At 47.6% G+C, this 12,145-nt stretch overlaps 2 protein-coding genes and 1 long non-coding RNA gene across 3 annotated transcripts in view; all 3 read left to right on the top strand.

Moving 5' to 3' along the window:
* The window catches only part of syde1 (synapse defective Rho GTPase homolog 1), a 9,990-nt gene extending 4,068 nt beyond the window's left edge, over positions 1-5,922 (top strand). Inside the window, exons 3-16 of the mRNA XM_025057530.1 lie at positions 88-326; positions 515-757; positions 874-1,073; positions 1,329-1,664; positions 1,774-1,981; positions 2,100-2,263; positions 2,736-2,852; positions 2,940-3,028; positions 3,344-3,481; positions 3,564-3,690; positions 3,810-3,961; positions 4,220-4,481; positions 4,564-4,845; positions 4,930-5,922. Of these exons, the coding sequence (XP_024913298.1) occupies positions 289-326; positions 515-757; positions 874-1,073; positions 1,329-1,664; positions 1,774-1,981; positions 2,100-2,263; positions 2,736-2,852; positions 2,940-3,028; positions 3,344-3,481; positions 3,564-3,690; positions 3,810-3,961; positions 4,220-4,481; positions 4,564-4,845; positions 4,930-5,120 (2,547 nt within the window). The 5' untranslated portion in view covers positions 88-288 and the 3' untranslated portion in view covers positions 5,121-5,922. The remainder of the gene's footprint in view (positions 1-87; positions 327-514; positions 758-873; positions 1,074-1,328; positions 1,665-1,773; positions 1,982-2,099; positions 2,264-2,735; positions 2,853-2,939; positions 3,029-3,343; positions 3,482-3,563; positions 3,691-3,809; positions 3,962-4,219; positions 4,482-4,563; positions 4,846-4,929) is intronic.
* A 139-nt stretch (positions 5,923-6,061) lies between these two features.
* LOC103382264 (protein phosphatase 1 regulatory subunit 3C-B-like) lies at positions 6,062-9,503 on the top strand. Its single transcript, XM_008314987.3, has 3 exons — positions 6,062-6,384; positions 6,914-7,320; positions 7,396-9,503. The coding sequence occupies exons 1-3, from the start codon at positions 6,374-6,376 to the stop codon at positions 7,920-7,922; spliced, it is 945 nt and encodes a 314-aa protein (XP_008313209.1). The 5' UTR covers positions 6,062-6,373; the 3' UTR covers positions 7,923-9,503.
* A 1,003-nt stretch (positions 9,504-10,506) lies between these two features.
* Positions 10,507-12,129, top strand: LOC103382263 (uncharacterized). The gene is made up of 3 exons (XR_521902.3): positions 10,507-10,707; positions 11,533-11,732; positions 12,043-12,129. It is a non-coding gene; the product is annotated as an uncharacterized LOC103382263 (long non-coding RNA).
* The last annotated feature ends 16 nt before the right edge of the window (positions 12,130-12,145 follow it).

Consider the following 12,145-nt stretch of genomic DNA (forward strand, 5'->3'; position numbering starts at 1 on the left):
ATCATGGATACTAAAATTGTGGCTTTTGGTGTGAGAGAATGAGCTGAGTCCACATTTACAGTACAGTTTGTGTGTGTGTGTTTGTAGATGTTCCGGTCCAGACTTCCTCCCCACCATCATCACCGGTGGTGCCTGACCCTCCCTCACCCCTTCGTAACCACATTACAGTGGCTAAAAAACAGCAGTGGGCGAAACAAGGTGCTGGAGCTCCGCCCACTTACCTGTGCATAGGCTCCTCCCACAAACCCCACAGTAAGGAAGGTCCAGCAGTGACAGCCCACGATATACATGGAAATACCCGGAGGCAGAGTCCTCAACAGGATCAGGTACAGTAAGCAGGTGTCTGTGTCAGGTGGTCAGAAGAAGGAACGCTCTTTTCCCCCTCCTTCAACCCCACCTTCCTCCTCCTCCTGCCTCATCTTCTTTCCTCCTCCTCCTGCTGTTTCATTATTCCACATGGATTAAAAAACTGTTCTCCTTGGTCCGGTTCTGACTCCTCCCCTCCTCCCCCCAGGTCGACTCCTGCAGTGATCGGACCGTCACGTGTTTATCGTGGGACCGAAACAGCCCTCCCTGTGTTGTGGCCGCTTCTACCGCAGTTTAGCAGGATGCCCCTTCACCAGCAGGAGGCTCCACTGACATCAGTGCCTCAACCACCGGAAAACGATCAGGGCAGCGTTCGTACCTCCAGAGTCTGGAGCGCAGCAGCAGAGCCTGGGTGCTGTCCTCGGGAAAGACCCAGGGCTCAGAGGACCAGGTGTGTCCTCAGGAGGACAGTGGTGGAAACATCTGGTACAACCCCATCCCTGAGGAGGAGGACAGCTCCATGGCCTCCTCTAACACCACCATTACCACCACTGCTACTCTGCACAAGGAGGTGGAGGACGAGGTATGGAGGAGAAGGGAAGACCCAGAGGACAGAACCTCCACCACAGAGGGACCAGGAGACACTAGAGCAGAACTCAGAGGACCCTGGGTTAGGTCAGCAGAGGTACGAGGCACCGTCGGTCCACCAGAGGGAGCTAATCCCAGCATCAGGCACCAAGTCGATGACATCACAACTGAAAGTACAGGTGAGAAGACGTCAGTGGACGTGTTGGTCTCAGACTCTTCTAAAACTTTGACTCTTCATTCAGACTCAGACTCATCCTTGAAGACATGACCTCTGACCTCAGGCCCTGAAGCTGCTGGTCTCTTCCTGTGTTTCAGACTCTGACTTGAAACTCTGACTCACCTCTGACTCCTAACATAAGTGACTTTCAGAGAGTGTAATGTTCTGAAGTCCATGACTAAAGGTCTGACTGAAGGTCTCCATTCCTGTCCCTCAGAGCCCACGTCACTGGACTCCAGCCCCAACACTCAAAAGAAAGTGGGCGTGTCTGGCAGCGTCATGGAGCGCCTGCGGTCTCCTGGCACCGTCAGAAAACTGTCAATGAAGATGAAAAAACTCCCTGAGCTGCGACGCAAACTCAGCCTTCGTTCATCCCGGTCTCAGCGACAAGGAGGTGACAACAGAGGAGGTGCAGATGAATGGGTCACCAAGACTGTGACATCATCATCGGCATCCAACCAGAACGTCATCAGCAGGTACCACCTGGACAGCTCGGCCCCTCCTGCACGACCTCTGCGACGATCCTCCAGGGGACGCTCTGCAGGAAGAGGAGGTGAGTTTGCTTTTGGTTTTGTTTCCATTTTGGAATCAACACAGTGATGATGATTTGTCCAGTCAGCAGATTAACAAAACAGGAAGTGACATCTGACATCAACTCTCAGGTCACCTGAGCGATGGAGACTCTCCTGAACTTCTGCCACGGCAACAAGCTCCGCCCTCTCCTCCTCAACCAATGAGCTCCCAGGAACTGAGCTGCGACATGTCGTCGTTCAGGTTGTATCTGGGTTCTGAACCACAGCGCAGCAGCCAGAGGGTCAGTGGGTTGCTGACCGTCCACCTGCTGGGCCTGGAGGAGATGAAGAGCTGCAGGTAACGTTCCAGTGAGGTCACAGTGAGGTCACAGTTTGTTGTTGTGTATCATTACAGTCAACCACACACACACACACAGCTGTCTCACACTCATCTCTGTGAATGGTTCCCTCCTCAGGTCCGACGACAGTAAGGACATTTTCCTGGCCATACAGGTGGACGGAGTGACCAGAGCGAGGACGGCCCTCCTCAACCTGAGAAGCTCCGCCCTCTCATTAAACCACACCTTCCACCTGGAACTGGAGCGAGCGAGGAAGCTCCGGGTCGTGGTGCTCACACCAGGTAGTACTGCAGTTACTGTAACAGCAGTAAGCTGCTGTTACTGCTGCTGCTGTTACTGCTGCTGCTACTGCTGTTACTACTGCTGTTACTGCTGCTGCTACTGCTGTTACTGCTGCTGCTGCTGTTACTGCTGTTACTGCTGCTGCTGTTACTGTTGCTGTTACTGCTGCTGCTGTTACTGTTGCTGTTACTGCTGCTGCTGCTGCTGCTGCTGCTGTTACTGCTGCTGCTACTGCTGTTACTGCTGCTGCTACTGCTGTTACTGCTGCTGCTACTGCTGTTACTACTGCTGTTACTGCTGCTGCTACTGCTGCTACTGCTGCTGCTGCTGTTGCTGCTGCTGTTACTGCTGCTGTTACTGTTACTGCTGCTGCTGTTACTGCTGCTGTTATTGCTGCTGTTACTGCTGCTGTTACTGCCGCTGTTACTGCTGCTGCCCCTGAGTGACTGCTCATCGCTCACTGTGTTTCAGCCAATCCACACGGTGTGGGCAGGTCCAGAGCAACAGGGCAGAGTGACAGGTCAGATGGGCAAACCAGGAACAGAGTCTGCTGTCTGGGCGGAGTCTCAATCCCACCACTTTTTAAAGGTTCATTACTGGAAAAACACTGGGCTTCATATGATCAGAGTTTCCATGAATGAACATTTTTATTGTGTGTGTGTGTGTGTGTGTCAGGGAGTCGGAGTCAGCAGCTGTGTGTGAAGCTGGAGCCTCGGGGTCTTCTGTATGTCAAACTCTCACTGCAGGAAAAGTGGGACACTCAGGTGAACTGTTACTTCTGCTAACAAGGATAATACAGTTATAATACCTTCAATGATCGTGATGCTCAACACTAATGTTGCTAATTATGCTAATGATAACAATACTGCCAAATGTCAAATACACTAATGATGCTAATATTGCTAACGGTGTATTCCCTTCATAAATTCATCTGCTGATACTAACTAAATATACTGTTACATATACAATACTACTACAGCACTCAACAAGACTGCTTATACTACAAGTACTGCTAATAGTACTGCATTACAGTAGCCACTTATGCAACACTGCTAAATGTCACTTCAATGATCCCACAGACCAACAGTGACTCCTCAGTTCCTGCCAATGTGTTTGGGGTGGAGCTTCACCACCTGGTGGAGAAGGAGGGTTCTGCAGTCCCAATTCCTCTGCTCATCCAGAAAGCTGTGGCGGAGATCGAACAACGTGGACTCAAGGTGTGGTCAGCACTTTCTCACACCCACCCAATCATACCACAAACACCCCCACATATCCTCACAGTCTCTGTGGCGCCCCCAGGTGGTGGGCCTTTACCGTCTCTGTGGTTCGGCTGCAGTGAAGAAAGAACTCAGGGACTGGTTCGAAAGGAACAGTTCTGCAGTTTGTCTGAGTGAAGACCTTTACCCCGACATCAACGTCATCACAGGTAACTGGTCACATGATGGTTAACTGGTCACATGATGGTTAACTGGTCACACATTCACTTATAACTGTGCATCGCTGATGGTAACATGACTAAGTGGGCGGAGCCTGGTTCTTCCTCAGGTATTCTCAAGGACTATCTTCGAGAACTTCCGTCTCCTCTCATCACCACCAACCTTTACCAGGTGGTCAGAGATGCCATGACCCTACATCCTCTGACCTCTGACCCACAGAGGACGGTGGAGCTGCTCTCCTGTCTGCCCCCACCTGAGAGGGTAATCCACTACAGTACTCTGGAGAGATTACTACAGTGATCTGTTATCTAGTACTTCTAGTACTACATTTTGTATAACTGTAGTAAACTATTACTCAGGTATTCCAGCACTGATATTATAACAACATATGAAGAGTTGTACCACTAAGGTGTTTGATTTTAATACTGCAGTCAAAGAGTACTGCAGTTTACTGATCAGCAGTGAGTGCAGCGCTGCTAATGTGTGATGATGTCACCACGTGTCACTTCCTGTCTCTAGGCCACACTGTCACTCCTGCTGGACCACCTCAGTCTGGTGGCTTCGTTCAGCTCCTTCAACAGAATGACTCAGCAGAATCTGGCCGTCTGCTTTGGACCTGTGCTGCTCACGCCCACGCAGGAGGCGTGGCAGCGTGGTATGGGCGGGGTCAGGGGAGGAAGAGGAGGGTTTAAAGGCCTCGCTCATAACCAGGAGATGGCGAGTGCAGTGGATTTTAAACGACACATCGAGGCGCTGCACTACCTGCTGCAGCAGTGGCCCGGTGAGGCAGGCGGGGGTTAAACCACCCCCTCAATAATACCACGCAAGCTAAGGTGCATGCTAACTGTTTTGCTTTCCTTTAGTGCCAAAACGTCAGTTCTCAGAAGACGACCAGGCCTCTCCTCCCCCCTCTCCGTTAATTACCCACGATCCCCTGCTGCGCTCACAGCTTCCCACCCTTCGTCTGTCCATGCCGCAGGCTGAGGAGACGGTGGTGTCGCGGCGAGGGAGGAGTGGGCTCGGCCGACTGGACAGTCCACCGCCAATCAACCGGTATGCAGGAGACTGGAGTGTGTGTGGTCGAGACATCCTGTCTGGACAGGAAGCGGACTACGACGAGGTGGCGGGAAGTGAGAGTGACGAAGGTAAATGTCTGACCGAGGTTTAAGATGCTGCTGATGTGTCTGCCAGGTCAGTCTGACACAGCATTACTGTGGCTGTCATTCTAGACAGCGAGGAGGAGGAGGAGGAGGAACCAAAGAAGGAGCTGTGGCCACCAGGTGGAGGCACAGCCCTGTACGTGGAGGACTTCCTGGACTTTGACGCTCCGTTTAACTGTCGACTGAGCCTGAAGGACTTTGACAATCTCATCCACGACCTGGATCGAGAGCTGGCCAAACACATCAACATCTGTCTGTAGGACACCTCTGCTCTGCACTCACTTCACTCCCTGGTCTTTATGAAAAACACAAACTCTTTGTAGGTAATCCATGTCCAGACTAAAGGAGCCACAAGACCACAACACAAGCACTTCCTGTTACAGGGTGTGTAACGCTGTGACCGCGCCCTCTCCTTGTGTGGCTGTAGTTCTTGCTGTTGTTGTTGTTGTTGTTTGTTGTTGGTATCAGGGTCATGTCGTATGAGACTCGATTGCACTGTTGAAGCCATAGTTTCAGTTGTTGAAGCACCGACTTGTCAGAACCACAGGTTATTGACGGTCCTTCATTTCCCTCTAGTTGTCCTGCAGGTAACTGCGACTTTTGTACAACTGTTGCTTGTCCCAGCAGGTTCCTGAAGGTACTGCAGATCTCTGCTGTTCCCGCATGCTTTTTATTGGCCCATACCGTCTCTGCTTGTTTTAGAACACCTGTAACTCCTGCAGGCCTCTAAGGGTCCAGCAGGTGTCACTCAACCCATGAAACACCCTTTACTGTTCTTTTTCTCATATTAGTGCCCCCTACTGGTCCTGAAGGTCTGCTGGTCTTGAACAAACTCCGTTGGTCCTGCAGGTCTCTTCGTAGGTCTTTTTTCGACTCAGCAGGGCTTCAGTATATTTAGCGGTACAGTTGTTGTTGACAGTATTATTTCTTTTGCACAAACATAAACAAGCACTTATGTAATTTTTATTGACGATGTTGTGATGATGTCACTGAAGTGACCAAGCACAAACAGCAGTTTGTTTTATTTACCTGAAGAATAAAAACACAGTTTTATTATCAAACCAAAGACTTGGTGACAAAAAATGTATTATAGTAAACAGCAATAATAATACTATTATTATTATTATAGGTTGTTTTTTAGTATTATTGTTGTTTTGTTGTTGTTATTTTAACGATATATCACTCCTCATAAGCACAATAATTTGATTATAACTTATATTTTATTATTCATTTATTGCTTAAGAAATTGAAAATTAAAAAGAAAATCTCGCGCTCAGTGACACACCACTCCTCCTTCCTTGTCTCTGATTGGCTGAAGTGGATCAGCTGTTCGTGTCTGTCTCTTCCTCTTTAAAATGGCTGCAGCAGAAAGTTAGGATTAAACCAGAAGAAGAAGTCGTCAGTGTGGGTGTGTGCGCGGGCACGGGGCTGGAGACGGAGACGGGTTCAGGATCTCCTGGATTCCACTGTTGTCACTGGATTTCACTGTTTTCACGGAGACTCAAAGTTTCAAATGAACTGCAGGTAAGAGAAAAGAAACTGCGTCACAGCTGCACGTCCGCACCGACTCTGTCCACTCAGGTCCTTCCCCCGGTCCAGTTCTGGTTCTGTTGTTTAAAATGATTTTCTAATTTAGTTTCTATCGTTTCCCTCACGGTTTTAAAAAACGTTCTACAAAGTGTCTAAAGAATCGAAACGAAGAACAAATGTACCTGCAGGAAAAGAGTGAAATTCGAGTGTCTGTCATCAGTACTGTAACGTACTAATGCCTTCGTCTGTGCCACAGGTAAATGTACCTGCATGAGAATTCAAAGTACTTCACTGTTAAAACATGAACGAACTAAAATACATTCAAACTTAAGAAATACTAACATAGTTCAGGGGGTACTTGTTTTGAAATGTGAAAAAAAAGTTAAATACTGGATGTAAGTACAGTCAGTTACTGTGTCTTTATACTCGGTGTCGGTGTTGATGTGAACTCTCCTCAGATCAAAGGTCACTTATCTTCACTTCGTTCCTTCTGGTCTGAAATTGTCTTTATCGCCCCCTGCAGGGTCCTCCGAATCCTGAACCCTCGCCCAGAGGCTCCTCCTCCCATCATGCCTGTGGACATGGCAGTACGAATATGCTTTGCCAATTCACCTCCTCTGCACTCCTTCATGGCCAACTACAAGAGTCGTTTCTCGTCATCATCGTCTGCTGCACCTGAGCCGCCGCGACCATGTCTTAGCAGCGGCACGGATTTTACGGTAATGGAGAAGACGGCGGCAGCAGAGATATCCTGCAGCTCGTCTGTGGCGAGGAAGAAGAAAAGTGTGGCGTTTGCCGACTCTCAGGGTTTTGCACTTGCAGCGGTCTACATCTACGATGAGGCTGAGGAGGACCTGATGACCGAGCTGCAGTACCAGCTCAGGGAGATAGAGGGTGCAACAGCTGCTCTGCACCTGGAGGAGAGGAATGGTAACAGAGTTTAAAAAAAATAGTTTGAAACATGTTTGAACCTTCTTATGTGACCAGGTCTCTACTGTCTTTCAGATCCTGCAGACCCTAGTCCAGACCTGGTCCTTGACTTCACTCCACCAGTCGCAGACTACTTGGACCTAAGAAACCGACTCAAAGCACAGCATGTTTGTCTGGAGACCTGCTTTGTCCAAGAGCAACGCCTCTCAGGAACTGTCCAGGTCCAAAACCTCTGCTTTAAGAAGTCGGTCTCGGTCCGAGTCACCTTCGACTCGTGGCAGTCTTTCAAGGACGTTCCATGTCAGTACCTGAACAACGTCTACGGCTGTGACAACACCAACACCTTCTCCTTCTCACTGGAACTGCCAGAGCTCCTGGAGCTGGGCAGCAGGGTGGAGTTCTGCATCCAGTACCAGGCTGAGGACCAGACTTACTGGGACAACAACCATGGGACCAACTACTGCCTGCTGGTCCTAGACCAGGTCACAGAGAAGACAGAGAAGATGGAGTTTGATCCCTACGGAAGTCCCAGGACTTCTGCTGGGTTCTTTCCTGAATGGCAGAGTTGGGGCCGTGTTGATGCTCATGCCCCCTACTGGTGAAACCACATCGAGCTCTTTCTGATGATGCAGTCACTCTATCGATGATGTCACAGGACTTTTATACTAGCATTGAGCAGTCACTCCTGGAGCCATGCAAGCAGGGCCAAAGCCAATCCCCTAGCACTGGTGGCTATGCACATGAGGCTAAGGCTAACTGCGTTTAAACAGCACTTTAACCACATGAACCACAAGCTAATACTGTAGCCCTGAAAAGCTAAAAACCTTAACTTTAAAAGTGATGCTAACCCTAAAGGAGATGGTCTAGCTAAGACCCTGACCTACAGGTCTGTAGATGAGGATAGTGGTAAAGCTAATCCCTAACTCAGGAGATAATCCAGACTGTGAACTGATTTTCCGTTTAACCTGAGTCGCTTGGATTTGTCTGTGTTTACCCAGAGTCTGGCTGAGTGAGGACTAGGTTTCAGCTGGTTTTACTTTCACCACCTGTGGTCTAAGTGCACTGACCTGAACCAGATTCTTGGCTAGAAAAAAAAAAGCACTTTTAAAAACTAACGTCTGTATTACAGTTCTTTATAAACCACATCTGGTGTAGTTCAGGTGAACCTGGTCTTTAAAGAAACCTGGTATTTCAACTGGACTGTAGAGGGCGTTAAACAAGTTGAAGGTGCATCCAGGAGAACATTATGCAAACAGAGGAGAGCCTTTGTCCCGATCCTTTCATTCCCAAGTGCTTCCTTTCAAACACCCAAAGAGCCATGATGTGTTCAAGTGCTCGCACAGATCTGTGCAAAGCAGCTTCATGTTCCACACCATTTCACACAGCAGTCTTCACTGCATGTACCAGGCCAGACCGGTTCTGTAAATGTCCACTCTTCTACTGTAAGTCTGGGACTGTGGTCCAGTCCAACCTCCAGAGGAACTAGAACCCTGTAACGTCCTAACCAGGGAGACCTGAAGAAAAACCTGTAGCTGCAAACAGATTAATCCGATTCTTTTCGTATTGAGGCTCATTAAGTTTGTGTAGCGCTAACACCCAACAGTAATGTAGTCATCCAGACTGCTTTTGGTTTTGCAGACTGCTGTAGAAAACACACTTAGACGCTGTAGCTAACATGTTTGATTATATTGTTTATAGTTCTATCGTCTGTCACAGTCACGCCAAGTTGCGACACAACTCTGAGCAGTTCAGAGGTTAAAGTTATTACTGCACTTCCTGTTAGCACTTTTGTTAGCTTGTATAGCTACACCACTGTTTTGTTTGTTTGTTTAAGAGAATGTTAAAGGGATCTTAAAGTGTGTAATGTCGAGAATGTTATGGAGTTTGAACTGCTGTGTTGATGTCTGATGGTCATGGTTTAGGGGGCGTGGTCAACGTTTAAGGTGGTCTTACAAGTACTAGTAGGCACAGAAAGATGAGGCTAACTCAGCAACATGTATTAATGGACTTTTTGAGGTGACAAGCTAGCAAGCTAGCCTGTTGCTAGCAATAGTGAATGTAATGTTAAGTGCAATACAGTGTTTTTTGATGATGATGATGTCACACAGCGAGTGATGTGAGTGTTGGTGTTCAGTGTTGGTGAAATCTGTGTTCTTTCACAATAAAGTCCTGTTTTTATAGTGGTTGATGTTTGACTTTTTATTCTTATGACATGATCAAACACATGTGACATCACAAGAACAAGCAGGGAGTATTTCAAAATAAAACAGTATTGTTTACGTTGTTCCAAGATTTTGTTGTAAAAACTAGTCTTTATAAGTAGAGTTCTGATATTGAAGTATAAACACAGTGTCAGGGATCAATAAACTATTGGCTGATCAGTCTGTGACATCACTATGACATAATCACACTCCACCACTCTTATGTAACCTTGTGATGTAAGAGGATTAGAGAGGCTCACTCTACGACCTCTGGTGGCTTAACCAAGAGGCTCACTCTACGACCTCTGGTGGCTCAATCACTGAGATTAACCAGATTAAATAATCCTAATCCTGATCTGTTTTCTCACAGTGGAGAAACAGAGTTTGTATTAAAGCAGTCATGATGCAGTACTGCTGTCAGACAATAGATGTCACTGTTGTCTTTGTCTCTCCCTCCCCGGGTGAGCGACCTTCACCTTAAATCACACTATGAACTCCTCGATGTGAAGTAACCATGGTTACAGACACGTTGCCCCTTTGAGACTGTAGCCCCGCCCACTGGAATTTACTAATGACACTGCGATTGCACCTGTCTGTCTCACCTTCCAACCTCCTGTTGCACTCTTAGCCTTCCTGGCTCTTTCTCGGGCCACCTGTCTCACCTACATGCTTCAGGTCTCACCCTCAGACCTCCTCTATGTTTGGTCTATGGTCTCTTTTTTAAACTGTTTTAAAAATCCACTCCTCACAGCTGTCAATCATGGACTCTTCGTCACTGATTGGCAGTTAAAGTTATTTATTTATTTTCTCTTTTTTTATTCCTCAACAGCAACATTTACCAAACGGACATAAAAACCGCACCAACGTCTCGCTGATGTCTTTATACCTGGAGACACAGAAACAACAGATTCTCAACCTGCGGGTGTCCAACCGTCAGACTGTGTCTCCATCTGTCTCCGTACGTCGTTCGCTTTCTCTCTCTCTCTCTCTCTCTCTAATGTCGCTCTCTCTTTCCTCCACCTTCTCCCCATCTCTCTCACCCCCTTCTTCTCTCCGTACCCCGGTGCCTCCCTCGTTATCAAACTGTGCTGTGATGTTTATCAGCGGACCTGAGTGAAAGCAGGCGGACGATCGAGGCGGAGTCGTGGACGTGACCGGAGGAAAGAGCCATAAAACCGGAGAACAGGTTGGAGAAACTGCGCTGCTGAAAGAACGAATGACAGACACAGTCCTCCGTTCACCACTCCGTTAACTACTGACCACTCCATTAACTACTGACCACTCCAACCCGTTCATTCAACATTAACAACCTGGTTTTCCGCCATCCTCTGGTTAAACCGGTACAGAACCGTCCAGACCGCGGTGTTCCGGTGAACCACTCCATTAACTACTGACCACTCCAACCCGTTCATTCAACATTAACAACCTGGTTTACCGCCATCCTCTGGTTAAACCGGCTTTCAACCGTCCAGACCGCGGTGTTCCGGTGATGAAGTCGGTACTACTTTATTCACTTTGAACCAGACTTGAAGGCAGTAGTACTGTTGTACTGAAGTACTGTAACTTTGTTTTATTTTTGTACTGCAATCGTAGAGAGAGTAGAAAGATGTAGGAGTACAGACGTTAGTTCCAGGTACTCAGAGTGACCAGTAGGTGAACAGGTGATCAAGATCAGTACTGATGATAAAACGTCGTCTTCTTCTTCTTCTTCTTCTTCTTCTCTTTTCTCTGCAGTTGTCAAACTTCATTGATTATTGACGAGGTTTTCGTCTGACTGTTTTTTCAGAAATGCAGTATTTATGAAGTATTGATCCAGTCATTATTTGTAATGCAGTGTGTGTGTTTGTAGTATAATTCAATATTGATGAAGGAGGAATAAAGTATTCATGAATCAGTGACAGAGAATTAATCCTGCTGTTTAGACAGAGTTAAAGGAGTGTTGGTTCATGTGAACGCCCCCTGCTGTCACAATAACAATAATCACTTTCCTTCCTGTTTGACTTGATTTAAGGCTGTGATGTCACCATGATGCAACCAGTTTCCAGGTTCAAAGGTCGGCCGGTCAGCCTCCTCACCATTTCTACACCTTGGGTGTCAGTTAGCTGTGACCCCGCCCTTCAGTGGGTATGGTTGACCACATACCAAACCACGCCCCCTATGTTCCTCTATCCCCAAGCTGTGTGGATTCCTGAGCACACACGTCTGCCACAGGTAACACACACACACACACACACGTTTGACTTTGGATTATTGTAATGTTGAAACACAAACAGCACGATGATGATGATGATGATGATGATGATGATGATGATGATGATGATGATGAAGCTCTCTTTGTTGATCACAGTACTGCTGACAGACTCATTTTATACTGTGCTATAAGACTGCTAGTGCTAAAAGCAATGCTAGGCGAACTGTGGTGCAGGAAACTGTGGTCATGACGATGCTAACACATGATTGCTAATGATTTAGCTGCAGACAACAGTGTGGCCCTGAGCCTGTTTTATTGTTGTGGTTTCAGTGGGAACGACGGACTGTTGACGTGGTTCCTGTTCTTCCTCAGTTCTACCACTCCTCACCTCTTCATCATCCTCATCATCTGTATAAGGTACCAACACACACAG

Source organism: Cynoglossus semilaevis, chromosome 8 (assembly GCF_000523025.1).
Source record: "Cynoglossus semilaevis isolate Cse_v1.0 chromosome 8, Cse_v1.0, whole genome shotgun sequence".
Lineage (NCBI taxonomy): Eukaryota > Metazoa > Chordata > Actinopteri > Pleuronectiformes > Cynoglossidae > Cynoglossus > Cynoglossus semilaevis.